The sequence below is a fragment of the Miniopterus schreibersii genome (assembly GCF_964146895.1).
Source record: "Miniopterus schreibersii genome assembly, chromosome: 15".
Lineage (NCBI taxonomy): Eukaryota > Metazoa > Chordata > Mammalia > Chiroptera > Miniopteridae > Miniopterus > Miniopterus schreibersii.
The window spans coordinates 30385018-30412913 of NC_138115.1; the positions used below are offsets into that span (position 1 = coordinate 30385018).

A 27896-nucleotide genomic window follows, 5' to 3' on the forward strand; every position below is an offset into this window, starting at 1 on the left:
GTAGGGAGGGAAGTTGAGCTTTAAAAAAGGTACACTTTACTAGAGATTAAATTCAGAAGCACAATTCTAGCACAAAGAAATAGTTCCTCCCCCACCCCAATGTGAGAGCGTTTAAGGAAGTTTTCTGAGAAGACAATAGTTTTTATTCATTTCAATTTTTGCATCAGTTATGCCACATAAATATGAAGATAACTGGTGTTAACACAGACCCACATGCAGACAGGTGAGAATGTGGCCCCATCGTATCTGCAGGCTCTGAGCGTCTCTGCAGTTGCCCACTTTGATCACTTTTTAACTTCATGGAATGTGCAGGCGTCAAGGAGGTCTGTGAAGCACAACATAAGAGAAAGACCTTCAGGCACTGCCTGTGCTTACTCAACACAATTCTGTTCCTATTTTCTAAAAGTAAATAGTAGGTAATAAAGATTTTTTTAAAACAAACTCTCCCCCCCCCCCCCCCAGGTAATGTCAGTGCTATCCTTAACTACCCACATTGTTTTTCCTCCTGCTGTCATTATCTCAACACATGAAATAATTCAACAAAAATTCAAGTACACTCCCAATAATTTGATTATCCAAGCTCTAATTTTATTTCTCCAACTTACTTCTTTTTGAGGCAGCTTTGCCATTCTAGCTAGAAAGGACCTACTATTGTGTTAACTACGCTTAATTTGTTTCTATTAATATTATTTTTTACATTTTACTTAAAATGTTTGAAAATTGGTCCTCTCAGTAGTATTACATCATTTTCCAACCTTTGCCCTACATTTGAAGTGCTCACATATATACATTTTCTTTTTTTTTAGCAAAAAAAAAAGAAGTACATATGTAAACAAGTTCAGTTTCCAAATGATCTCAAGTTCTGTTTCACGCTCTGTCTCCTTCAAATATTTGGCCTTTTTCCAGCTAGTGTCTTATCCTATTGTCTAATGGAGTCACCTCACTGGTGGGTCTGAATCCTCCTGCAGGGCCAGGAGCAAGCTCCCTGAATCCTTGTGCTCCGATTAGCACCAGCCCAGGGCTTAGCACGAGATGGTCCTTAATACAAACATGTTTATCTGACCCCACGTTTTTGCTCTCCAGTGTTTTATTCTACTCACCAGAGGGTAAGCATTGTCTCACATTAGCAATAGCTGTGAGATACTCTGGCCCTAAGTATTTTTGATAAGTTGTTTTGTCCTGAAGTTTAGCCAAACATTCCGTGTCATCACTGAAGAGCAGGTCCTTGGTTGAGGATTTGAACAACTGGAACATCATATATTCAAACCCATTTCTTCCAAAGAGCTCCTGGGTCAAACAGACAGACAGTGAGTGATTGGCAGCGCCAGGGAGCACAGGATCGTGTATTCAGCCTCAAAAGCCCTGAGTCTGCTGGACTGCTCAGCTCTAGCCCCTAGGAGACCTGGAACATAGCAACAGCTTTGGAGGCACCATAGTAAAATGGCAAAGAGCCTGGCCTCTGCATTCAAATCCTGGGCTTGTCTTTCCTTGTCATGTGACTTCAGGGAACTTCTTTATTATCTTATTGAACCTCAGTTAACTCATTTGTAAATGGAGATAATAGAAACAGTGAGGTGGCATGTGTTAAGCAAGTGCTAAATAGAAAGAGCTCCAAGTTTGCCACTGTGTCACTGTTCTTCCAGTCACTGCCAGGTGTTTTCAACTTTCTGGGTCATACTTGCATGTCTTCCTGCTGCGCGGAGCCCTTGCCACCCTGCCTCTTCTATCCTCTGGATCTGCCCAGGTACCCAACCATTTCCATCTCTTCCTTCCCCTCCCCTCTCTTCCTTTGTCCATTTCCCCTATAACCAAGGCGGCAGCTCACCCTGTATGAGACCCATCCCTTCAAAAGTCTGTGACCAAGAGCCTCTGGTTTTGCCAGCTCTCCCCAGGTTGTCCTTTAACTGGGATGTGTGGGCAGCATATGCTAAGACATGGATTACTCAACAAGGCTCTGGGTTTTCCCTAACATCACTTGATTTACACAGCCCGTTGCTACATAGGACCAGCCCTTTTTGGCTGCCTATAAAGGTCATAAATTATCTGAATATTGGCTTTATCACTTTCATGAAGCCTAAAATAGCATCCCACTTGCCAGGTTCAGGAAACACATTGGGATCAATCTAGGTCAGATAGCGTAACCTCCAGTCTGCCTTTCTCCCATATAGCTCAGCCTAGTGTGAAGGGCACTGAGCTAACTCCCTTATTTCTGTGACAGAACAAGCCCAAGAGGAACCATGACTCTGCTCAGAGAGCCAAGGGAGTTTCTGGGAGACGCTTCAGATGCCCACATGCCTGAGGCTATTCCAGTCCGCTTTGATATCCTAGATGGCCCCAGAGCAAGAAGTGACCACAGCCAGCAGCCTTTGCTTTCATCAGAGAAAGGGCTGCAAGACTAAAGTTCCACTGCCCAGGGAGAAAGACTGTGAGCCTGGGCTGGGGTGTGTCTGTGCAGGTCTGCAAGTGAGCTGAGCATTCAGTTGCCCATACCTGTTGGTTGAAGAGCATTCTTCGAACAAAATCTGCCTTATCTTCTCTTGAGACCACAGCATGATTTGGGATTATGGCTAGGTGACAGTTCTGAGCCTCAGTCACAGGCTTTCTGCTGCCATCAAGGCACAGCAGCTCAAAGTCTTTCTGCTTTAGATCCTTAGCCCAGTCTTCAGGGTTTTTCCCTGGGGAGAGAGAAGCCAGGACAACTGATAGCTTTCATCGAGGTGCCCTCACTGGGGAGATGTGACCAACCACCCGTGTCTGGGAGAATCACAGAGACACAGAGAAACAAAACAATAAAGCTTTTAAAATAAAGCAGAAGAGAAACATCCATAAATTCACAAACTCATAACCTTTCTGATTAGTGCTTTTCAGTCCCGTTAAAGACAAAGATTTCTTAAACAGGCATGAAAAAGCATGAGCCAGAAAGCAAAAGATTGACACATTAAACTCTATTAAAATAAAGAATGTCTGTCAAAAGACATCAGTAAGAAAGTAAAAAGGCAAGAGTTTTCAGAGATGGACAATGTATTTTCAGTAAATATATCTGTCAAAAACTTGTATCCAGAATATACCAAGAAGGCCCATAAATCAAGAGAGCCAGATGTGCTCAGATGGCCTGCATCCTCTGCATGTTTGTCAGCTGGGTTCAAGGCCAGTGTGATAACCAACCCTGTCAAGTCTGATTGGACATGAAGAATTTTCTCATCCTCTAAATTTAAAAAATGTTATGGCCAAAGTCACTAGAGTCTGATTGACTTAATAAACATTCTTGATTACCCAACTGGGGAGTGATTTCCCATAAGAGACTCAGATTTTTCCAGGGGAGGAAAAGACAGAGCAGACACGTACCGTCTGTGTTCTGCAGGACTGTGGGGTGCTCCACAAAGGCCACATCTCCCTTCTCAACCAGACACCTGCACACCAAGGGTCAGGTCAGCGAGGAAGACCAACAGGGGTGGGAGGGAGAGACACCAAGAGGGAATCACTGAGAGGCTCACACCCCCTCCACCTCCACGCAGGCCACTTGGTACAACTACTGCCCACCACTTCCACACACACAATTGTAATGCCTGGCTGTCCCTGGGAATTCGAGGAGAAATATAATAATAATAATATAATAATAATAATAATAATAATAATAATAATAAAAGAAATCAGCTTATTTAGTTTCTATTGTTCCTTATATTAAATGCTGATCAGTTTCTCCAGAGGAGATGCTTGTACTCTCCTGTGAACAGGGATTTTCAAGGATGACTGTCTGGTTGGATCAAAACTAAACTCACATCAGAGGTTAAAGCCAGCATGCAAGATATAATTCTGAAGGAGTCTCATCACACCCATACGCCTAATCAGCCTTAACAAAGTTAATGTGCATCATTAGATACTTGTTTACACTTAACCCCCTGGAAAATGCTTGTCAGTGGCTAAGGTGCATTCCTCATGAGAAATTTTCACATTAACATCGGTTTTATGACATTGTCAGTTGTAAATTGATATTATTAATTATCAGGAGCACCTCTCCAGTCCTCTCTCTCCCCTAACCTCAGGTCTGTCTATACTTGGCTAGGATTAGTTACTCCCACTCGTTTTCCTAAGCTCCCTCTCCCTGTTCCTTTCCTTTAGCCCCCTTCATCCAGTCCCAGTCCTGGATGAGCATGCTCATCTGCCTCACGTGTGTCTGCACCTCAGCAGTGAGGTAACCAGACAGCTTTCCAATGATGAACTTCACTTGGGCGTTCCTGTTCTCCTTTCTCTATTCTAGACCTGTGGTTCTCAAGAAGGGGCTGAACTTGAATCCTTGGGGCCACTGGGAATTTGCAGTTCTAGTCCCGAATTCTGGCTCTCCCTTAACGCAGCACCCAGATGCTGGGATGATGAAAAAGGCAAAAGGGCAAGAAGGTCACGGGTTTGCCAAAGAGAAAGGCCGCGCACAGACGCTACTCGCCTGAGCGCCCCACTGGAGCCGTAGTATTTCTCGTGGCTGTCAGCAGCACACGCGTGGGCTGGATTGCCGTCGCCGCCGCACAGAGCACAGAGACTGGAATCTGGATCAGAACCAGGGGCACAGCTTTGACTGAAGAATTCATCTGCGCAGGAGGAAACGAGATCAGCTCTTCCTGCCTGTGTTAGCAAGAAAGCCCCAGATTTTTGTCCCTAGAATTGGGACACTCAGGTATTTGGTACCATATTATTTGAAAACTTTTTTAAAGTTGCAGCTGGAGCAAAGTAAAGGGGAACTAGCTGAAGTTGGGACAAGAGTCTGTGAGCTCACAAAAGCCCACCCTGTCCAGGCACAGGAAGAACGGGCACAGATTTAATCCTAAGAGTGGACAAAATTGGAAGTCCTGGCTGGTTGAACCTGTCCCACATGTTTTCTGACCTCTGCTCTCCTCCCCTTCTTTACAAGGCCTGCCATCATGACTCCAAGTTCAAGAAGGGTCCTGAGAGGCCCAGCCACCAAGCCCTGTGCTGGGCTCCAGGGCACCTCAGCGAGGACCCACCTTCCTGGAACCCAAGTCTGTGGGGCATCTGTCACAACTAGAGTAATCACACAGTGATTTTTGCCCCTTGCTTTGGGGGAAAAAATACAATACCACAGGCTGCAGCTAAAGGAACCCGGTGCAGACCTGAGAGTCAGGGAGAGGCCTCAGTCGAGAGATGAAGAATGAATAGGAATTACCCAGTGAAAGGCAAGGAAGCAGCATCTGCAAAGACCCAGGGTGGGGGTGGGGTGAGGGGCAAAAGGCCACCCATAGCAAGAGTGAGCAGGGAGGGGGCAGGGATCCAGACCACATGTGAACTCTGACACTTTGGTATAGATTTTGTTCTTTTTTGTTAGAGAAATAGGGAGCTTCTGAAGGGCTTTAGACAGTGCTGGGCAGGACAGAGTCAGATCTGCTCTTCGCAAAGAACGGTTTGGCAGCAAAGTGGATAGAATCCAGGGCAGATGTGGGGTGCATGCAGCAGGCTACTGCAGTAGCCAAGGGGCGGTGGGGGCAGCTTGGACTAGAGTAGCACAGAGGGGAGGGAGGGAGAGAGGTGGAGGGGAGAGAAACTGGCATCACTGGTGATGGATGGGTGTGTGGAGGATGACAGCTTCCAGGTTTCCAGCTGGGGCGGGTGGTTGGACTGTGGGGTCCTCCACCGAGCTGGGCAGCTCAGGAGCAGGACCAGGCTCAGCAGAGGTGGTGTAATCTGTTTTGGACAGGTTGAGGTTCGTGTTCTTTTAAGATATCTAAGTAGAGAATGTCAAGTGGGCAGTTCATATATACAGGTCTGGAGGTCAAGGAGAGATCTGTGCTAGGGATAAAAACTTGATTTCATAAACATATAGACATAATGTTAACAATGGTGACAGCAGCAAACATTTATCTAGTGCTTGCTATATGCCTAGTTTTCTACATACAATATTTGTTTAGATAGTAATGAAGGCTGTAGGCATGGGTTAAGAGAGGGTAAAAACATTGCTTTCAGCAACTCAAGCATTTATTAACCAGGTTGGGAAAGGGGGCTTTGAAGGGATAGGAGAAAAACCAAGGCAGTATGTTTTCATAAAAGCCAGGAGATAATGTTTTAAGGTGATTTGAAGAAAGAGAGGTCATATAGAAAAACACTGGAGCATGCCCTTTCAATTAAGCAACAAGTAGGTCACGGTAGCCTTGACCAGAGTTCTTTCTGTAGAATGATGCAGAAAGCCAAAGGGCAGGGAATGGGTGGGAGGTGAGTGGTTCAGACCAGGCTCTTAATAAGCCTGGGAGTAAAGGGGAAGAGAGGGAAGGCAGGAGCTGGAAGAGGCTGTTGGGAGAGGGAGGGTTTTTAAAGATGGAGACACTGGGTGTGTTTACATGTTGAAAGAAATTGTTGGATATACCAGACAAGAAGCAACTGCGGGTATGAGCCCCTGGTGAGGGGAGCAAGGGGAGGGCCCACACCTGAGTGCAGGTGAAGGGACTGGCTGGGTGTGGAGGGAGGCTGAGCACACACAGCCATCAGGAGGCACAGCTTTGGCGGTGGGATGTCGAGGGGGGAACCTTTCTGGCGGTTTCAGTCGCCTATTGCAGGTGCAGATGAGATCATCTGCTGAGAAAGGTGGTAGATAGGTGTGGGATGGAGATGTGTGGCCAATTAGAACATTAGGATAATTATTGGGAAGTGCCAGGTGTGGAACAGAGAAGCAGTGGGAGTGCCCCTGCGTGCTGGGGGCCCACGGAGGCCAGCAGCTGGGGCATTTCCAGGGAACGAATTGTTCCGCCCTGTGACATTCTCCAGCCATGCTCAGCTGCTCAGGTGCAGAGGGAGAAGAGAACAGGTGGCGGGGTTCATACAGGGCTGGGATTTGTCAGGTGGCTGGGGAAAGCAGGGGAGCAGGAGTCTTTTAGGTATTGGCAAGAATGTTGCTAAAATGGCTAATAAGGGAACCTGAGAGAGGTGAAGATGAAAGTGAAAGATAAAGCACTTAAGGACTTCCTGGTGTAAGGTTTTCCATTTTAAAAAGCAGCCAGTTTGTTTGGGAAAACAATGCACACATTTGCGCGCACACCCCCACTCTTGCTTTGCAGCCCCAGGCTTGTTCCCTAAGCTGGCTGCAAGACATAAAGAATAGAATAGTTCCCCAAAATCTGTCCTTTGGGCTGAGCCACTCCCCTGGAAGCAAGGAGGTGAGGTGAAAGGGGAGGACTTGCTCAGGGACATGTGAAGATCGCCCACAATGTCTGTTCAGCCCTTTTATGTCACTCCTTGCCATCCACTGAACTGAATTTCTCCCCTACACAAGCACAGGCCCAAGGAAGGGGCTGCCACAGCACCTCCTAGAACACACTTACCAAATCTACAGGACCCAGTTTGGTTGTATATTAAGCCCATGGGGATGTTCCATCCGGCAGAAGTGCCAACTGCGGTGTGGCAGGACTTCCTGCCTCGCAGAGAGTTCCAGGTGAGGTCAGCGTCTGATTTCTTAACCACTGCCACGGCGTAGTAACCTTGCAACAGAGATACCGAGATGCACTTTCAGTAGCTCCGGGGCCCTCCGACAATGTATTCTAGAGCTGCTGCAGCTAGCCCCTGCCTGCCACTCTCTCCAGGGAGGGGGAAGAGTTTGAGTCCCTCACCTCACTCTAGCAGAAGCCCCTGCGAGTAACTGTCGTTAGGTACTGGGCCAAACAGAATGACACTCCTGCTCCAGATGTGTCTGCATACATACATTCACAAGTATTTACACACCACCTTCACACTCGTTCAACTGAATCCTGCTATACATTCTTTTCTTCTAGTTATTTGATTCTTTCTCAGTGATACATCATGGACACCTTTTTGATTCAGCTCTCTCATTCTCTTTGTTGGTTGACTCTAAGTTACGTTCCACTGTGTGGAAGTACTGTATTTTATAATCCCCCTGCTGGTGGGCATGTGCATTGTGACCCATCTTTCCCTATTAAACCACTCGTTTATATAAATCTTTGTACCTATGAGTGTGTTCCTATTTAAATATTTCTGTTGAATAGAATCCAAAAGAAAGAGCTTTAATGACTTCTTTTTTAAGGTTAAGTCTCCGATTTTCAAGGTTCACAATCAATAAGGATACATTTAAAAAAATAATAAAACAATATGGTACTGGCACAAAAAACAGACTAAATCAACACAACAGAATAGAGAGCCCCAAAAGAAACTCGCTTGTCTAGTCAATTAATTATGACAAAGGAAGCAAGAATAGACAATGAAGAAATGACCGTCTCTTAGACAAGTGGTTTTGGGAAAACTGGACAGATGTATGCAAAAAAAAAAAAAAAAGAAACCACCCTTTTACACCATATACAAAAGTAAACTCAAATGAATTAAAGACTTAAATATAAGACCTGAAACCATAAAACTCTTAGAAAAAAAATAGGTATTAAACTATTTGACATCAGCCTTAGTAATATCTTTTTGGATATGTCCTCTCGAGCAAGGGAAACAAAAGCAAAAATAAACAAAGGAGACTTCATCAAACTAAAAATCTCTTGCACTGTGAAGGAAACAAAAATACGACCTACTGGGTAGAATGGGAGAATATATTCACCAATGATAAACCTGATAAGGGGTTGATATCCAAAATATATAAGAAACTCCTACAACCCAATAACAAAAAAAATTCATTTTGAAAATGGGCAAAGGATATGAAGAGACATTTCTGCACAGAAGACATACAGATGGCTGGGCTACATATGAAAAGATGCTCAACATCACTAATCATCAGGAAAACGCAGATCAAAACCACAACGATTATCACCGCACACCTGTCAGAATGATTATTATCAGAAAATCAACAAATAACAAGTGTTGGTGAGGTTGTGGAGAAAAGGGAACCCCATGCACTACTGGTGGCACTGCAATTTGTGCAGCCACTATAGAAAACAGTGTGGAGATTCCTCAAAAAATTAGAAGTAGAATTACCATACGACTCAGCAATTCCACTTCTGGGTATTTATAGGAAGAAAACAAAAACACTCATTCAAAAAGATACATGTACCCCTATGTTTACTGCAGTATTATTTACAATAACCAAGACATGGAAGAAACCTGGGCATCCATCGATAGATAGATGAATGGATGGATAAAGAAGATGTGGCTGACATATATATATGGCCCTAGAGTGTATTATGCTAACTGAAACAAGTCAGGCACAGAAAGATATAATTCACTTATATGTAGAATTAAAAAAATCAGAACAAACAAAAAAAGAATCATAGAAATAAAGAACAAACTGATGGTTGCCAGAGTGAAGTGGGGTGAAGGGATGGGTGAAAAAGGTAAAGGGCCATGTAGTCAATAATAGTGCAATAATTTTGTATGATGACAGATGTTTACTATGGTTAGTGTGGTGAGCACACTGTAAGATATGTAAATGTCAAATCACTATGTTGTATACCTGAAACTAATTTATTATATGCCAACCATATTTTGATTTAAAAAAATTTAAATTCAAAAAAGAAAATGAAAAACTCCAAACCCAAATGACCACCTGTTTTCATCTCAGGAACCTTCATCACAGTTGTTTTCAAACCTTAATGTGCATGAGAATCAGCTGATGGCTTCTTAAAACACAGAGCAGTGGCCCCGTTCTGGGAGTTCACTCAGTAGATCTGGGGTGGGGCCAAATAATTTTCATTTCTAATACGTTTTCAGGTGAGGCTGACGCATCTGGTCCAGGTACTACACTAGAAGGAGAGCCAGTGCTCTACCTAATGCCCAAGATTAGGTACTTCTCAGACAGATACAGACCCTCTCTGCCTAGGGGAGTCATAGATGGGAGAACATGTCACCTGGTCTATTCTAAAGACGAGGTTGACTCCCCTGCTATTCAAATCCAGCTGGCTAAAAGCTAAAGGGTTGGTCTCATTTCCTCCTCATCTTCATTAGCAGCAAGGCCCCAGAAATGTCAGGAATGGGCTCCTGCCCCAGTGCTGACCTTCATGCGGAGATGGTCATATGACAAGGAGCAGTGTGCTTGGTCAGGAAGGACACAGGGTTTCCTTCCACCACTTCTCCAGCCTAGGTGCAGCCACTTCCTGGCTGTGTGGCGCTGGTCAAGGGACAGTCCCTGAGCCTCACTTTCCCCATCTATATAATATGAAACAATGATGCCCACATACTAGAGGCTTGCTGAGAAAAGGAAACAGGAATAGTGCAAGCAGGAGTCCTGCCATCGGTGAAGTAACCCACAAACAGCCATTGTTACAGCTTCATGGTAGACTTGCTCCCTAACAATTAACTGTGGTGTCTTCTTCTCCTTCTCCTTTATTGTTTTACAACTCTAGTAACCTTTGTTTAGTCTTAAGGCTTTCGTCACCCTTCTCCAAAGCACAGGCCTTTACCTTTGAGCCCCAGGGTTACTGATTCTGACTCACCTTCCATGAGCGTATTCACACACTTAGACCCAAGCTGCTCATTGCCATCTTTAGGCACTAAAAAGAAAAAGAAAAAGAATTGGGGTACATGGCAGTAAACTCTCACAAACTCATCCAAAGTCATGAGCTTCTCAATCATAAGAGTTAAGAATTAAGTGAGGAGAAACACCAGCTAAGCAGTCTCATGGTCATTAACAAGCCTAGGCTCTGCAGTTCCAATCTACCTCCTCTTTCCCTGATCTTTGCCATCTGAACTTTAGGTTTCATCCCAGACTCTCTCCAATACTTAGGTAGATGCAGAGAAAGAAAATGAAATGCCCTTTGAAAGGGAGGCAGAGACCAGTGGAGATCTGGACAAAGATTCTTTTGCATTTGCTGTGTGATTTGAGTCATCCTGACATCTTTCTTCCCTTCAGAACTCTGGGCTGTGATAGGCAATCATTATATTCTTGCTATGTCGGTGGGCAATGAACCAGTCCATAGAGGCAGAGAGACCTAGATGTAGTCTTCATCCTACCCTGAGCACAGCATTGAACTTCTCTAAGTCTTAGTTTTCACATCTGTAAAATGGACATACCACTATTTGTGTTACACAGCTGTTTTGTTTTGAAGGATAATGTATGTTTCTTGCTCACTGCCTAGCAGAGGAGGTGTTTAACGAATGGTACTGATGAAATCCTCTTCTCTGACTTTATTTTTTCATGTGGACAGATCCCCACTAAAGAACATGACCTTGTGGCCCCACCCCTCAGTCTTCCATTGCAGCTGGCGCGAGTTAATTTTGGCTAGTAAATTTGGCGATAGGGTCTAGGCACATGTGGCTCAGCCCCTTATTTCTTTCTTGAGGATAATTGGGAGAGGGTGGTTTAGAGCCTCTCTCCTATGACAAAATGTTTTCCTCTGCCCTCAGCCATGGGGTAAGCCCAGGGAGAGCTATTCTCCTGAATTAGTGGGCAACTCCAACTCAAGAGCAATTTGGCAAGCACTGTGGCCACCTCTACACCATGACCTCCCATATCTCTATTTCAATAATAAAGGTGATATTTTTATATCTTTTTGCCTAAATCCTATATCTATATCTTAATTGGCTCTGACATTCAGGAAGAAGCATGTTATCTACTAGCCCCCTACACTCCAGCAATAGTTATTATTATCTCAACAATGAACTAAATTATTTCGTCTCCAAGTCCACGGCCCAGAGGGAACAAAACAGTGAGAGACACTTCCTTCCACTTACTGTAGTTCTCTGCCAGGACAGGCACCAGACCACACTTGCCCGCCGTGTAGATGAAGCCTCCATCTAAGCTCATGGCATCAGCTTCTCCTTTCTGAAGTTAGGAAATAAATTAGCGGCACAATAGTGAGGTTGTTACCCTGTCTCACTGACCCTCAGAGGTTTCCATCTCATTGGCTTCATGTCACATGTCTTTGTGATTAACCAAATCGTAGATCACCCAAAGCTTCTGCCACATAAACACGGGTTTAGAAAACTGGACATGCCTTTGGCCTGGTGACCCAAGAGAAAGAGCTCAACCAGGTTACTGCTGGACATAGCCTCACTAGACTTTCACTGTATCACTGTCACTCAATGATCTACATGACCGGACTAATGACTGCATTTATCTCTTTCTATGGAACACGTTTTCTTCTGGCAGAGTTCAGTTCTGGTCCTATACCCTATTGGCATTATACTCAGAGCCCTGGCGCAGCAAAAATTTTCAATAAATATTAATTTCTCTACTTAAATAATTCATTATAGGCATACCTCAGAGATACTGTGGTTTGGTTCCAGACCACCGCAAAAAATCAAATGTAGCAATAAAGAGAGTTACATGAATGTTTTGGTCTCCCTCTGCATATAAAAGTTATGTTTACACTATACTATAGTCTATTAAGTGTGAAGCAGCATTATTTCTAAAAAGCAATGCACATACCTTAATATAAAAAATACTTTATTGCTAAAGAATGCTAACTGTCATCTGAGCTTTCAGCAAGTCTTAATCTTTTTGCTGGTGGAGGATCTTGCCTTCCAAAAAAAAAAAAAAATCCAATATCTACAAAGTGCAATAAAGGAAAGCACAATAAAATGTGGTCTTCCTGTAATAATTAAGTTATGATTTAAATCAATGAATTTTTCCAACAGAGCAAAAAGTGTATACTTACAGTCAAAGATAAGGTCATCAGGAAAGAAACACAGAGACACATACACACTCTTTGCTTTTGACTTTTTAACTGCTTTTCTAGAAATCTATATTTTTAAAAATCTATTTAAAACAGTAGTAACTCTAGAAGGAAAAACTTGCCAAATCCCTACTATGTCCCAGGACCTTTTCTAAACACTTTACAGTGGTTACTGCATGTATTCCTCACAAAATCCAATTAGGTAGGTTGTATAATTTCCCCTCTTTTATACATTAGTAAACTGAAGCAGAGAGAGGTTAAGTAATATGTCCAATAGATGGTCACTAAGACTTAAACTTAGGTAGTTTAATTCCTTAGCTTCTGCTCATAACCGCTATATCACACAGCCTCGGGGATCTGACTACTCCAAAGGACACATCCCTAAACACTATTCTACGCACTTTTTTTTCATCCATAAAATAGGTGAAACATCTACCTCATAGGCTTATCATGAGGATTAAATGAGTTAATGCAAGTAAAGAGGTCATAAGCAGAAATACTAGCTGTCGTTAATATTAAAGGCACACTCAGAAATACTGACAACTAAAGAACAGAAATATTCGCTCCCATATTATCTATCTCCAAAGGATTGGGAGATCATTCAGATATAGACATTTGGAAATTGGTTAAGTACACTGAGGCCGAGATACTTGGTGGAATATTATGCAGCCATTAAAACATAATAATAGCAATAGCTAACATTTATTGACTGCTACTATATGCCAAGCAATGTTATGAGCACTCAAATTCATTTAACCCTTATAATTGATGAAGTTAAGAGACTGTATAAGCTGCAAGATCTTAATCTTATGGGTTGGTTCCGGGGAGGTTTTACCAAAATTAGGACCTTCTTTCCTAAGAAAGACTGTGTGTCTCCAGAGTTGGTCAATGTCTCAGTCCTTTATTTATATATATTTTTTCTAATCACAAAAGTATTATCTGTTAAAGAGAAATAGAAAGTTAATTATACAGCTTCATAACTCAAAAAGTATGTGGTAATGATCTCTGAATTATGAAGTTGTGAATAATATTATTTATTTTTCATTTCTCTTCCAGCATGTAATATTTTTATCACCAGAAAAAAGTTATATTTTCAACTAAAGGACTGAAAAGATTGATTTGCTTTCACAATCCAAAGGGCCCTGACCACACCCCAGGATATGACCCCACTTTCCACAGGTCCTAGGCAGGACGCCGCTCAGAGCTCACTGGTCAGCAGAGCTGAGCACCAAATGAGTTTGGGACTTGGCCTGGCTCTTTGTTTCTCCCCAGTCCTGAGCTGGAGGAGTCTGTAGGATGGAGTGGGATGGGTCTTTGGAGAGTTGGGGGAAGCACATAACAGTTGCATCTCAGCCTCGTGACTGATGGGGAGGTGTCTGGGAGGTCTCAGCAGAAGTACCATGTGTGTGGGTGTCTGAGCTCAGCTGTGGAGGCAAGGCCTTCCTTACCACAATGGCAGCAATGCAGTCCTCGATGGTCTCCTCTGAGGTACACTTTAAGACGCCACCACTCACAATACTCCACTCCTCACACTTGGCCATCTCATGGTGGCCCACCGCACACCACTGCACCCTCTGGGGGCCTTCCACACCTAGGACGGGTGGAGAAGAGCCAGGGATCCAAAGGAAGCACCAAGATGGGTTTGGGGGTTTAGAGTAGCTGCCCAATGGGGTCCCCCTCAACAGCAGCAGAGTCTCATGCCCACATCACCACTCATTCCTGCCCAAAACCCTCCAGGAAAAATGGGTATTCAGTTCTCAGAGCAGTGAAGGCAAAGCAACCCTAACCTCCCTGCTGACCTCACCTTCTCAGGCATCACCTCCCCAGGGAAGGCCACTCTGAGCACCAGCCCAGCTCAGGGCCTTCTGGGGTTTTCTCTTACAGGACTACAGGACTGGGTTCTCCCATCCAGGGAGCATTCCCCAGTTGGTAGTCCTGTGTTCTGTTCTGGGTGGGCCTGCTTGCCCTCCCCTCACCCAATGTCTCTGCTCACCAAGGTATGCCCACATCTAATACAGAGGCTTTGTAGATGCTCAGTAACTACTGGTTGACTAAAAGGAGGGAGATAAAAGAGAGAAGGAAGGAAGCAAGGAACAACAGGGATTCAGAGGGAGGCAGGAGCTGAATTAAAACCCCCTGAAATTCTAGTTTTCCTGATGGTGGCAGAGGCCATGTTCCCACTTCAGTTTAAGATGGGCTACTGCCCTGTTCTGCTGTTGGGTGGGGCAACTCTGGCTAATACAAAGAAGCCAGAGCCATCATTTCTTCAAGTTGTCTATAATCTGAAGGTAAGTTAGGTCTTCTCCCCAGCTCAACAGAAAATCCCCTCATTAAAACCCAGTGCAGCTGGTAGCTCCCCTGGGCTCTGCAGGCCAGTGAAGGTTGGGTGAGATGAGGCTTGCAGGTACCAGGAAAGCCCCTCTGACCCCCACCCTGCCCACTGCCTGACGAGGACCTTACACACCTCCCGTGAGACGCAGAACGGCAGCTATATTCTCATATCCCAGGTACAGCTTGGCATCCATCTTAGGTGGGACTCTTAAAAACTCTTGGGCGGCATCTGTAAACAGCAGGTCTTTCCCAAGACGAGAGCCAAAGAGCTGGAATTCTGCTGACTTGTCTTTTCCAAAATGTTCCTGTTCAAAGGATAAGAGAAAAAGTGAAGGAGGGAGGCTGGCATAGAGAGGCTAAGGGGCAGACAAACCTCAAACCAGATCAGAACAGAAAGGGGAAAAGAATGAGTGCCTGAGGCCCTGCGCTCACGGGCTTCTCAGGTCTCTCTCCAGGGAATGCTTTACCCAGATCCCAGCTTGTTAGCCTTGTGCGGGCTCAGGGAAACTGCCAGGGGCTGCTCCCCAGATTTGTACGGAGTTTGGGGTCATCATGTGCCAAGCAGCTGCCCCTATCCAATGCTGTGTTCCCGCAGGGCAGTCGGTGAAGGCTGCCTCGGTGCTGCAGTCTGAGGGCCCCAGGTGGCTCTGGTGGTCTTCATCCTGGAGTCGCTGGTGACCCAGCACCCGGCCATGGAGGCTGGAGGTGAGGAGTACCTCCTCCCCCAGCCCAGTCCTGCCACTGAAGGATCTCAAGCAGTCCCTTCCCCCTTCTGATCTCCACCAAAACGAAGGGCCCTTTGCCTCTACCTCCCACTGAGTTGCCCAAAGTTGTTGCCAACTAGCTGACGCAGCACCTATTCACACGCTCTTTCCAATGTCTGTCTGCTTTTTGCTTTTGCAGGGGCTCTGCATAAATGTCACCTGCTGCCTTCTCTGGCAAACCTCCACACTTCCTTGCGGTGCACACAGCTTATTCCCTGGGGCCCAGGAACCTTCCCAGATGCACCCTGCAAATCTTGGTCCTTCTGTCCTCCGCAAGTACAATGTACATAATCCATGTCCCCAGTGTTGTGCCATCCCACCTGGTGATAATTTATATGTGTCCGCATTTCTCTGTGAGCAACTCAAGGGAAGATCTTTGTCTAGTTCATCTCTGAACCTCAGTGCTGAGCAGAGAGCACCGACAGGGATGGGACCAGGTGATGAATGGGGGGTGGCTGGGAGAGACTGCCACCAATGCAGCACCAAGAATGAATGCACATGGAGGGGTACCTGCCACTGAGGGAAGCCAGGGCGGGATCACGTGCCAATAGGATAACAGGGGAACAGTTCATGGAGGGGGGACATCTGTACTGCATCCTGAGGACCTGTTTAGAGCTGAAAAGAACATACTGGGGCAACCAGGAACTTCTGCAGAGTCTTTGGCCCACCGGGTCAGTGCCAGGCAAGGGTTTATGGCCTCTGCCGTGTATAACATACAAACTTGCCCGGCCTGGTGTGGCTCAGTGGTTGAGCATTGACCTAGGATCACAGAGACTGAGGTTCGATTCCCGGTCAGGGCACATGCCCGGGTTGCAGGCTTGATCCCCAGTTGGGAGTGTGCAGGAGGCAGCCGATCAATGACAACTCTCGCATCACTGATGTTTCTATCTCTCTCTCTCTCCTCCTCTTCCTTCTCTCTCTGAAATCAATAAAGATATATATATATATTTTAAAAAGCATACAGACTGTGTGGCTTGTGGGTGAAGAGGGTGATGTGTGGTATGGTTCCTGCTGTGTCTTGAACCCAGAAGGACTTCCAGAGTGGCAATAAGAGAGTGAAGGAAAGTGCCCAAAACCCAAGCAAGAGACTCCCAAGCAGGAGGGAGGACAGTAGATTTAGTACCTGGGCCTGGTTGAGAAGCTCCCAGATCAAGTCCTCCTTGCCACCCACACTTCGGGCCACAACGGCATGGGAAGGGACACTGGCCAGGTGGCACTCCTCATATTTGTCCACTGGCTTCCGGGTATTGTCCCTGCAGAGCAGTTCATACTGGTCCCTGTCGGCCTGGTGTGCAAGGTTCTCTGAGGGAGAAAAGTCCAGAGGAGCCAACAGACTGTAGGCAGAGACATCAGCTGTGGTCCGCCCTCCTCATTAAAACACAAAGTGCTTGACCTTGTTGTAATAACCTTCTAGGCCCAAGATAGAGCCGCTCCTACTCAGGATGCCAGATCAACAAACCAAAACTTGGATAACTTTCATGTCTCTGCTTGACCAGAAACGCGGTATCCAGCCAGTCCCCAAATGCCAACCCAACTCTGGGCTCTGCACTTCTTTCTTTGTTCCTCTCACCCCAAACGAGGTGTTCAATGTGGCCCCAGCCGATCAGATATTTCCTATGGGTCTCTTCCCTGTTCTTTATTCTTTGTCTTGTAAAGCTTCCTGCCTTCCTCCCCATTTTGCAGTTCTCCAAAAAGAGATTGCCCGCTTCATGGAGTGTTAATGAAGTTTGTTTACATCACCGAAATTGTCTTCTTCAGTCATTCTTTTAACAACTCTAATAGGACCAAAAGAGAATCTTTTCCAAATACATTTTCTACAGATGAGGAACCTGAGGCCTCAGGATACAAGGTGACTGGTTCTCAGTGCAGACAGGGCTGGGAGGCTTGCTTGCCCCGGAGCCCTCCCACCGCCCCTGGTCCCTATGGCTCTGCTAATATGAAAGGTGACAGCTGATGTTTACAGGGCACTCACAGCACACCAAACACTGTGCTGAAATTTCTCCATGCTCTTTGTCACTTAATCCTTGTAACAGCTGGAGGAGGCCAGCAATGTAATTATCTCATTCTAGAGAAGAGGAAATAGCTTCAGAGAGTTGAGGTAACTCATCAAACTTGATAACCTATGGATGACAGGTGGTCATACTAACACGATCCAGGTCCCCCACTCTGCAACACTCCCCTGAGGCCAGAGCCCACCAGGGAAAGGTGATGGAAGAGGTGAGGGATGGGTGGAGGCCTAGGAGGCCAGTCAGGGCATTCTGGAGGCACAGAGAAGGACCAGAAAACCTTATAAGGAAAACAAGCTCTTTGGTTCCCCTCATCTAGCTATTAGAAGGTGTTCTGGGTTGAATTGTGTCCCTCCCTCCCCAAGATTCACATGTTGAAGTTCTGATCCCCAGACCTCAGAATGTGACCTTATTTAGAAATAGAGTCATTGCAGATGTAATTAGTTAAGAAGAGGTCATACTGAAGTAGGGTAGGCCCTATTCCATTATGACTGGTGTCCTTACAAAAAGAGGACATTTGGTCACAGACAAACATGTGCACAGGAGGAATGCCATGCGAAAGGAAAGACAGAGATTGGGGTGATGTGTCTACAAGCCAAGGAGTGCCAAAGACTGCCAGCAAACTACCGGAAGCTGGGCAAAAGGCACGGGACAGATCCTCCCTCACAACCTTCAGAAGAAACCAACCCTGCCAACATCTTCATCTTGGAATTTTGCCTCTAGAGCTACAAGACAATAAGTTTCTGTTGCTTAAGTTACTTTGTTATGGCAGTCCTAGGAAACTCATATAGAAGGTCTTTGGGGTTGATAAAATCTCACATCGACAGAGAAGGCGTACAGCCCTGGCCAGGTGGCTCAGTTGGTTCGAGCATCATCCTGTACAACAAAAGGTTGTGGGTTCGATTCCCAGTCAGGGCACATACGGGAGGCAACTGATTGATGTTTCTCTCTCACATCAATGTTTCTCTCTCTCTCTCCCCAAAATCAGTGAAAACATATCCTTGGGTTAGGATAAAGAAAGAGAGAGTACAATTACAGTTCTTGTGACTGTTACGATTTTAATTAGGTATATCATACAGAAAATACATTTTAAATCTATATATTAAAAATTTTTTTAATGATTTCATAATGTTAGAATTAACAGATTCAATATGATCTAATAGTTTCAGAAAGAAATAATTTTTCCACCTCAGTCACTCATCACCAACACTCAAGTTCACCTCTAAAGCCCAGTGAATAATCTCTTATAAACTTCTACTTTTAATAAGGGGTCTTGTATAATAGCAGACAAGTGGCTTTCAGCAAAGACACATCAGGAGGTCTGGGACAACCTGTTGTTTTCAGAAAGTGAGGATGTTTCCAAATACTTCGGGGTGAGTGTTAGAAGATGCTGCCCTCTGACATAACTGTGGTAACTTGAGCAACCAGAGCAGATAACAGTGACAATTATTTGGAACAACTTGACCCTGGGAGATGAAACCCACAGATGACCCTACTAATTAAAATTACTAATAATAAGACATGCGCCAATTACCAAAATGCTAACAAACCAGGCCAATGTGTGGTAATGAGGAGACAGTGAATTGTGAATGGCTGAACAGAGAACAAAACACACGAAACTCCTGTTTCGAGTTAGACACAGAACTAGATCATGAGGAACAAAGGCACATGTAGAAAGTAAGCACTTAAAATTTTCCTTGAGGTAGTGGGTGTTAATTTTAAAATGAACCTAGCATCGTGAATACGCACTTGGTTTTAAACGTCTTGAGTGGTATAAGTGTATTCTGTATCTGATAGAAATTTAATTGGTGATAAAACCCAAAGTCTGTAACCTCAACATGTCTGAAAAACTCTTTTGTTTGTTTCTGATAAATTAGCCAAAACTCTGAAAGGCTTTTTTTTAAAAATATAGAAATAAAGAAGAAATACTTTTGTCCATGGTAATAATGCTTTTGCAACAGATTTCATTGTAGGTGTGCTAATAAGTTCTGAAATCATTATGCTAATTTGTGTTTGCTGAAGGGTTTTGAAGCATTTAGGAGCCCTAATGCTTCTAATGAAGCATTCAAAAGAATGTGATTAAATTTGACATGGATATTTCAGGGACTAAGAGAGCTTTATTATTAAAACTCTGTTTTACTAGTTGTTAAGTAATGTTTAAATATTCAGAAAATTTGTTTAGTGGATTTCTAGACAACAAATTGAGCACTAAAACAATGTACAAATAACAAAAAATGTTTTTTATACAGAAACACTCCTATTTCATTAAGATCTGTCATAACCCATCTCTAGATGTAGGGAAACTTTCAGGCAAAAGCCAGTTCCCCTGGCAAGGGTGTGGCGCCTGTGATCCCTCCTCCACCCAGCACTTACCTGACACAGTCATATGTCTCACGAAGCTCACATCTCCCACTCCATCCTGCAGACACCTGAGGAACAGGATAGAGCAGTCAGGCCACTCTCCAGGACAGGGCCTTGCCCCTCCCCCGTGCAGCCCCTCCAAGGCTCTGCCCCAGGCACAGGCTCATAGGGCTTTGCCCACAGTTTCCCAGCCTGCCATCTGTCCTCACAGAGGTGATGGCCCTGTGTGAGCAGTGTCTGAATCCCCACAGCCAAGCCAGGGCTGAAGCAGGCAGGAGCCCTGGAAGCCACACCCCGGCCAACTCTGGGGAGGGATGGTATGAAAGTAGGACCCTCACTTCCTCTTCAAAGGCAGCCAAAAGCAATAGATTTTTTTTTAAAAAATAAAGGTTTAAAGCTTTTTAGATGGAGGATCGAAACTCTGGATAGCTTTGGTTCCCGGCCAGTTTAGCTCTGGTTTTGAGTGGCAGCCATTTCTCTTACTGAGTATAGAGTAGGGAGAGGTGCCTTCACAGGGCTGAGAGGGAGGTGGGGAGAGGCAGGCTCCTGTCCCAGACACAGGGAGATGCTCAGGCAGAGAGAAGCAAACTGGGAGATCCTGGCCTTTAAGCCAGCTGGGAGCCCAAGCCTGTGTCTGTGGATCCCAGAGTCCCAGAGATGGGTCTATTCCCTCCACCCTCCAGGAGGGTCCAGGAGGGTAACACAGCCTCTGGGGAGACAGGAGGGGCTCCCACAGAGAAGACTGCTCCTCAGGATGGTTAGGAGGCACTCAGGACCTGGATTTCACACTGACCCTTTAGGTAGTCTGGGTGGCCCTGTCTACTCTCTGTGCCTTAGTTTCACCATCTTCAGAGGGAAGGGGAGGAATGGGGAGTCTCACTCACTTGAAGGCACCCGAGTAGCCAAAGTACGGTTCGTGGTTGGAGCAGGCACACTTGTCAGCCCCTTTTCCCGCACACAGCTGACACAGGTTGGGGAAGGCTGTCCGATCCGCACAGGGGACACAGCTGCCCGCGAAGAAATTGGACGCTGCTGCTCGACACAGAGATGTGGAACACAAGGCATGAGCCAGCCTGGCCAAAGACATTTACAGCTCCCAGCCCAGGCTCACGAGTGAACAGAGGGTGACCAGAACCACCATAACAGGCCCAACTTGCCCATGTATGTGTTCACTCGTCAAGATCAAGGTTTCCAAAAAGAGACGTGTTAACAACTATTCTCCCACAGCCCTCCCCAAGAACCAGGGCTGTGCCTACCACCAACCAAGGCCTGTCTCTTGTTGCTGTCAGGTCCCCTCCCTGCCTCATCACACTGGAACAGCTCAGACAGACATCTCCCCTGGAAGCCATGCCCAGGAGATGAGACCCACCAGGACAGGTGCATGCCAAGCTCATGGCCAGCAGATGGCCACCAGAGAATGCTCCAGCAGAATGGGAAACACATGAGCCACACAAAGGAAAGCACCCCAGGGAAGTGGACAGTAGGGCCCAGGGACCCTGATCCTGCCTGAACCCTCTGTCAGGACTGATGCCCTTCCCTTTCCACTCCTCCTAAAAGCCTCTGCTGAGGTGTCGAGAGCCTAGAGAACAGACTCAGCTGAAACGTCCCAAGGGCTGCTGGTGTGGTAGACCTGACCAGTTTAAAGCGGGTTAACCTCCCACCTCCACCCCAAGAATTATCACACATGACCACCTGATCATGTCTGAGTGAGCTCAGGGTGGCCTGTGTGGCACCTAAAGAAGGGACATCTGCCTGAGGACACGCAGCCCCCTGCCTGCTTACCTTTCTGAAGAGATTCACGTGGCTCAGGCAGTTCCCAGTAGAGTAAGCCCATGGGGATGTTCCACCCAGCAGACCTGCCAAGGCCTGTGTGGCAGGACTTCTTGCCTTGGAGCTCGTTCAGCTGGAAGCCGCTGCCCTTCTTCACCACGGCCACAGCATAATAGTGGGTTTGTGGATCTGCAAAGAAACAGTGAATGGGAGACCCGCAGCCTGGGCCTCAGGGAAACATTGCTCATCACTGCTGGGCTCCTGACTAGGGACAAGCCACACTTTTGTGGGGTTGGGTCCTAGAAAGGGAGGGATCACAATAACTTTCCTAGGCTTGCAGGGACGGAAAGGACCACAGAGGGGACAAACACAGGCAAGAAAGCCACGTGCACATGTGCCCCAATGATTTTCCCTACTCTGGCCGTGCAGGTTGTCTGCCTACACCTACCAACCTAAGCCTACAAGGAAACTGGAGGCCACATTCCTGACTCTCTCTAAGTATTTCCTGGGACCCAGAGACACAGGCCCAGGGACAGTCAGATTACTCTCAGAAAAAGACACAAGGCTATTTGGGACTCCGAGTGTTCGCTCTAGTGTAGTCTTTCCTCTGCATGAGGCACCCGTGGTTCTTGGGGACATCTGTATACAGCTCTAAACTCTCATGGTTCAGGTCGGGCTGTACACAGCCTGCTCTGTTTCTCCAGGGAGCACATTTCCTGGCCCAGGAGATCAGTGTCAGCAGCACCAGTCCTCAACCCGCCCCAAGTCACAGAGGCTCTGAGCTGTGCTTGTGGGGCTCATAGGGCACCACATTGCCCACTCACTCCTCCATTACCTGCCTAAACAAGACGAGTCTACCAGGACAGAAGAAGCATCTATCAGGAGAGCAACAGCCACGAACTCTCCGGGGTCCCCAGGAAGAACTTACTGTCTTTCGATCCATAGTTCTCTGCCACTACAGGTTTCAGGTTGTAGGGGGCCAGGCCCGCCTCAAACACCAAACCCGCATCCAGCGTTACAGCATCTGCTTCGTTTGCCTGAAAAGGAACAAACCAGACACCAATGAAGCCTACAATTCTAGGAAAGACCACCTACACCCAGGTGAGTGAGGGTGACTGGCGGGGCCAGAAAAAACATCTACTTGGCCAGACCACACACTAACCCAAGCTTCAGTTGACTCCACTGCCCTGGTGGGGGAATCTGGCCACCTTATTCCTATTTCCCCCATGTAGAGGAAGGAATGGATTGTTTCTTTTCTCTAGTGAGAAGTCTGGTTCTTGGCCCAGAAACCTCCATGTGATCTTTTAGGATCAACCTGAGTTACAGAGGCTTTAACTAGCAGATCTTGTGGCGGAAAGCTGCTTTCCCCACACCAGACTGGGTGCACAGCCCATGCACCACAGGCTCTGAAGGAGGTTGCATTCAATTACTCAGGTCCTCCTGCCTGGCCAATGCTCTTACACGTTTACCTTGAGAACCCAGGTGCTTTGGTTTGGTGACCTCTTTATCTTGGGCCCTCTGCCGAGGCCTTCTCAGATGTCACTATGAAGCCCTCCTTATGGGGGAGTGGGGCTTTAAGGACATTCACACATACCTATGTAAGTCTTAAAACTAAAATAAAAGGCAGAAAATTCTCAGGATTCTGTTTGCTCAGGAAGGGGTAACACATAGGCCACTGTAAGCAGGGTCAGTGGATTCCACCACCCCAAGTGGCACCATTCCCATAGATCCAATGCTGCCGCAAAGTAGCCCTAGAAGTAGTCCTAGAGGTAGTCCTAGAAGAAGGCAATAATGAAGTTTGAGAACTTGTGGTGGGTTTGTGGATAGTATTATTTTATATTATTAACATATTTAAAAATATAGAGGGGCATGCATAGACCAAAGCTGAATATATGTTATAATTAAAGGGTTATAATTAAGCCATGATAGTAACTGAGATTCAATTAAGAATATGCCAGTTTTTGTACCAAATCACTGATTCCCTGAGTTAATCAAGCTCCATCTGCTGAGTCTACCTCTTCCACTTCATCACTCCTTCCAGCCTCCTGCTTCCTCTGCTCGGTCACCCTGGCTTCTCTACAGCAACTCAAACAAGCCCAGCTCTCCCCTGCCTCAGGCCCTTTGCACACGCTGCTGTTTACTGCCTGGAGTATTCTACCTTGGCTCCTGGCTTACCCGTGTTCATCCCTGGGGTCTCAGCTTCCTTGTTCCCTCTCAGGGAGATTGTCCCTGACACCCAGTGCTCTCAGAGCACTCTACTTTCCCCCTTCATTGTACGTCACCCAATTTGGAATTACATGTCTACTTGTTTGCATGTTTTCCTTCTCTCCTCACTAGACTGTAAGCTCCTCAAGAGTAAGGACCATGTGTGTTTAAATTCACGACTGCAGCCCCATTGCCCAGCCCAGGGTCTGACACAGGTTCAAATGAGCAGGAACAGTGCTGAAGCAGTGAAGAGGATCTTGGAAAGCCTAGAAAACAAAGGGGTCACTACCATCTGTATCCCTCTTCCCGATGAGCACCATTCATCTACTTCCCATGATGTGTCGAGAACTTCCAAACAACGTTACATGCTCATTTTGATAGCAAACATTCTTGTTTTTCCCCTGAGTTCAGAGAACTGGCCTCAAAACAGTCCCCTTTCAGAGCATGTTGGATTTTGCTTTAAGAATCATTAAAGATGGCCACTCCTATGTCCATTTCTGAAGTGGTTTTGTTAACAGTGGGGGTTGACTGCCCCACACATCAGCTGCTATGTGTGAGTACAGAATTGTTCCAGAACACCAGGAGCAAGAGGAAGATGGACTGTCTTCCACTCCCCTTTAGGCAGCAGTGACTTACCGCGATGGCCTTGATGCACTCAAGGTAGGAGGTTCTCTTCACACAGGCGACAAGAGGACCAGCCTCAGAAAGGACTTTTTGCATACTGTCACGGAAAGCGGTGCACTTACTGGCTTCATGATTTGAGACGGTGCACCATCGCACAGTTTTCTCGGGGACAGCCAGACACAGCCCTAGGGGAGAAAGGCCAGAGGTCTCCTTCCAGTGGGAGAGACAGCAGCACCCTCTGAAGGGACTTGAAGGCTACCCCCCCTCTGTCCTGTCCTCCTCCCACTCCTGTCCATGAACAATGAAGGGTACATGTTCCACTGTGTTCTGAGCCTGGGGACAAGAGAAGGGGAGGCAGCTCTTTCCTCTGGTTTGTAAACAGCTGATTGGAAAAATGAACTTTTGGTCCGCCCCTGACATTGCCAGGAGAGGGGATGGAGAAAGAACAAACAACACTGCCCTGTTCAGGAAGAATTTGGACAGACAAGGGGAGCTGGGCTCTGGATTTCCCTGTGGCCGTAGGTAGCTGGACCACAGCTGGACCTACCTTTCCAGCCTTCCCCAGCGCCTGAGGAGCTCACTGTGAGGCCCTATGTGGCAGTAGTGGGTCAGGGAGGGCCCCCCACAGCACTCTTTGTCTTTCCTGCCTTCTCCTTCCTCTGCCCTGCCCAGATTATGTAGGGAGCTAAGTAAGAATATCCTACTCCAGAAATGTTTTAAAACAGCCTAAGGCCTGACAGAACCAGAGCTGGACAAAAACAACAGTTGTTGAGCCAGGGAGGGCTCTGCACATGCCTGAGCTCATTGACTTTGCACCATTACCTTCCTTACAGTTACCCAGCCAAGAGCCCTGCCCACCCCATAACACAGGATAGCGCCCCCTACATTTATGTGCAGGATTTTTACCAGTGATAACTCACCTATATCTAGAGCTCTGCCATTAGATAGATACATTATCTCATTTCACTTTCACCACAACTGTGTACTTACTGTGAAAAAGCAATTCCTACTGAACTAATGAGGAAAATAGCTCAGAGAGGTCAAGGGGCAGCCTAGAGTCACCCAGCACTGAGTGTTGGGTGGATCCTATCTTAGGGTGGTGGTTTTCCCCCTACATTCCTCTACCTTCCTGGTGTGTCATAGGGATGGGAGGTGTTGTACAGTTCAGAGCAGGAAAGATCCTTCTGGTTAGACACTTGACAAGTCAAGCATACTTGACATGTGACCTTCTCTCTTATTCCCTCTTAATAATAATAAAAATTCCTTCTCCTCTGTCCCTGTTTCCTTCACTGTAAATGGGATCAACAGCCTCTAGGCCAGAGATCATGAACTTTTCCTGTAATAGGCTGAGTAAATATTTTAGGCGTTGTGGGCCACAGTCTCTGTGGAAACCACTTAGCTCTGCCCTTGAAGCCTGAAAGGAGCTATGGACAGCACTTACCTAAAGGAACACACTGTGTTCTAATAAAATTTTATTTATGGAACCGAAATTTGAATTTCACGTAACTAACATGTGTCAATACTATTGTTCTCTTGATTTTCTTTCAACCATTCAAAGATGTAAAAACCATTCTTAGCTCATCCCGGTGCTGTAAAACATTAGGCAGCAGGCTGGATTTGACGGCTGCTCGTTGTTTGCGAACCCCAGCCCTACGCTAAGGGGCTTCTGCTGGGGTCAAAGTCGGTCAGGTGGCCGGGGGCACCTTGGGCGGAAGGCACTTTGGGGCCAGCCAGGCGCTAGGCTGCTTCGTGGCTCCTCAGACCCAGGGGGTGCAGGGTCCCGCTGCGGCTGACCCTGGGCAGGAACCAGGTCCCCGTCCCGCAGAGCCCGCGCTCAGCCCGCCCAGCCCGGGGGCGCACTCACCCAGCGCCCCCGCGCACAGCAGGGCGCACGCGGCGAGCCGCATCCCCGACGCAGGAACCGCGCACCGCCCCGGCGCCTGCCCGCCTCCGCCGGCTTTACCGGGCTTCCCGGGGAAGGGCGGGGAGCAGGTCCGCCTCCTCCGGAGGGTTCGCCGCCCCGCCCCTCCCCCCGGCTGATCTCCGTCGCCACACCCCCGCCTTGCCCGGGGCAGCTCTCCAGCAGCCCGAGCCCTCCGCGGGGCTGGAGGACAGCAAGTGGTCGCCCACTAGCCCGCCGCCCCGAGGCCGCCCCCCTTGGCCCAGCGCCCCGAACAGCAAGGCTGGAGCTTCGAGGCTGGACCTCCGTGCGAGGGGCCCGTACCCCGGAGGTACGACCGAAGCAACCCTGGAGCCGGCTGGATTCAACGGGAGCGAGCCCCGTGCCCTGACCCCCGGGGCTTCAGCTCGCCAAGCAGCTCTTACATGGTTTTAACAGACTCCTCGGGACTGGGGGGCAGACCCCAGGCTGAAAACTGTGGACCCTTCCCCCGGGAAAGCATGTGCGCACGTACGCTCAACGTTTTGAACCTGGCCTTCAGAGATTCTCAGATCCTTCCTGCGAAAGCGTCTCGGTTGCCCACTCCGGGTCCCTCTGGGAAGTCGCCCCTCCCCCAAATGACAAGGATCCCCCACCCCCACTCTTCTGCTGAAGGCGGAGATCAGGTGAGGCACAGCCCCCAGACTGGGCTGCTTCTACCCGCCCCTGCGGCCGCAGCCCGCAGCCCAGGCCTCCCCAAGTCAGTGAGCTCCGCCTGGGGGAAGTCTTCCGAATTTATATAACGTTTAAGAACTTGTTCTTGAAGCACAATACACATACATAGAACTTCACACATGCTGGCATACAACTCGAAGCATTGTCACCGTGTGAACAAACACATGCATAGACTACCAGCACCGGCGTCATGAAACCAGGCAAACAGAGCTGGGACGGCTCCCCCGCGCCTTTTCAGGCCCTTCTCCATCCCCCCCACAAAGAGATCCAGTATCTTGACTTCCAACAACACAGACTAATGCTGTGGATTTTTGGACTTTATTGAGATAGCATCGTACAGCACATAGGTAGGATTCTGTATCTGGCTTCTTAAGATTCGTCTATATTGTGAACAGTTGTCTGTGCATGTTCCGTGCTGTGTATGTAGCACTCTTTACGTACGTATCTTTCCTGCTAGGATAGTAGGTTCTAGTTTGGGCCCTCATGAAGTGAGTGCTGCTGTGAACATCCTAGTACATGTCTTTTAGTGCATGTAGGTATGCATTTCTGCAGGGTGTTTCCCTGGGAGAGCATTGCTTGGTCATAATGCAGACGCATGCTCAACTTAAGTAGATAGCACCTAACAGTTGGCCAAGGTGGCTGAACCAGTTTACACTTCCAC

At 47.0% G+C, this 27896-nt stretch overlaps 1 protein-coding gene across 1 annotated transcript; it reads right to left on the minus strand.

The window, feature by feature from the left end:
- Window positions 1–13: 13 nt before the first annotated feature.
- LOC308568100 (inhibitor of carbonic anhydrase-like) lies at window positions 14–26643 on the minus strand. Its single transcript, XM_081160565.1, has 17 exons — window positions 26486–26643; window positions 24634–24806; window positions 22721–22829; window positions 21805–21981; window positions 20907–21054; window positions 20035–20090; window positions 16779–16957; window positions 15025–15196; window positions 14009–14151; window positions 11617–11707; window positions 10380–10436; window positions 7320–7475; window positions 4442–4583; window positions 3346–3410; window positions 2491–2675; window positions 1101–1287; window positions 14–325 (listed from the first exon to the last, which is right to left on the minus strand). The coding sequence occupies exons 1-17, from the start codon at window positions 26526–26528 to the stop codon at window positions 285–287; spliced, it is 2124 nt and encodes a 707-aa protein (XP_081016691.1). The 5' UTR covers window positions 26529–26643; the 3' UTR covers window positions 14–284.
- Window positions 26644–27896: the final 1253 nt, after the last annotated feature.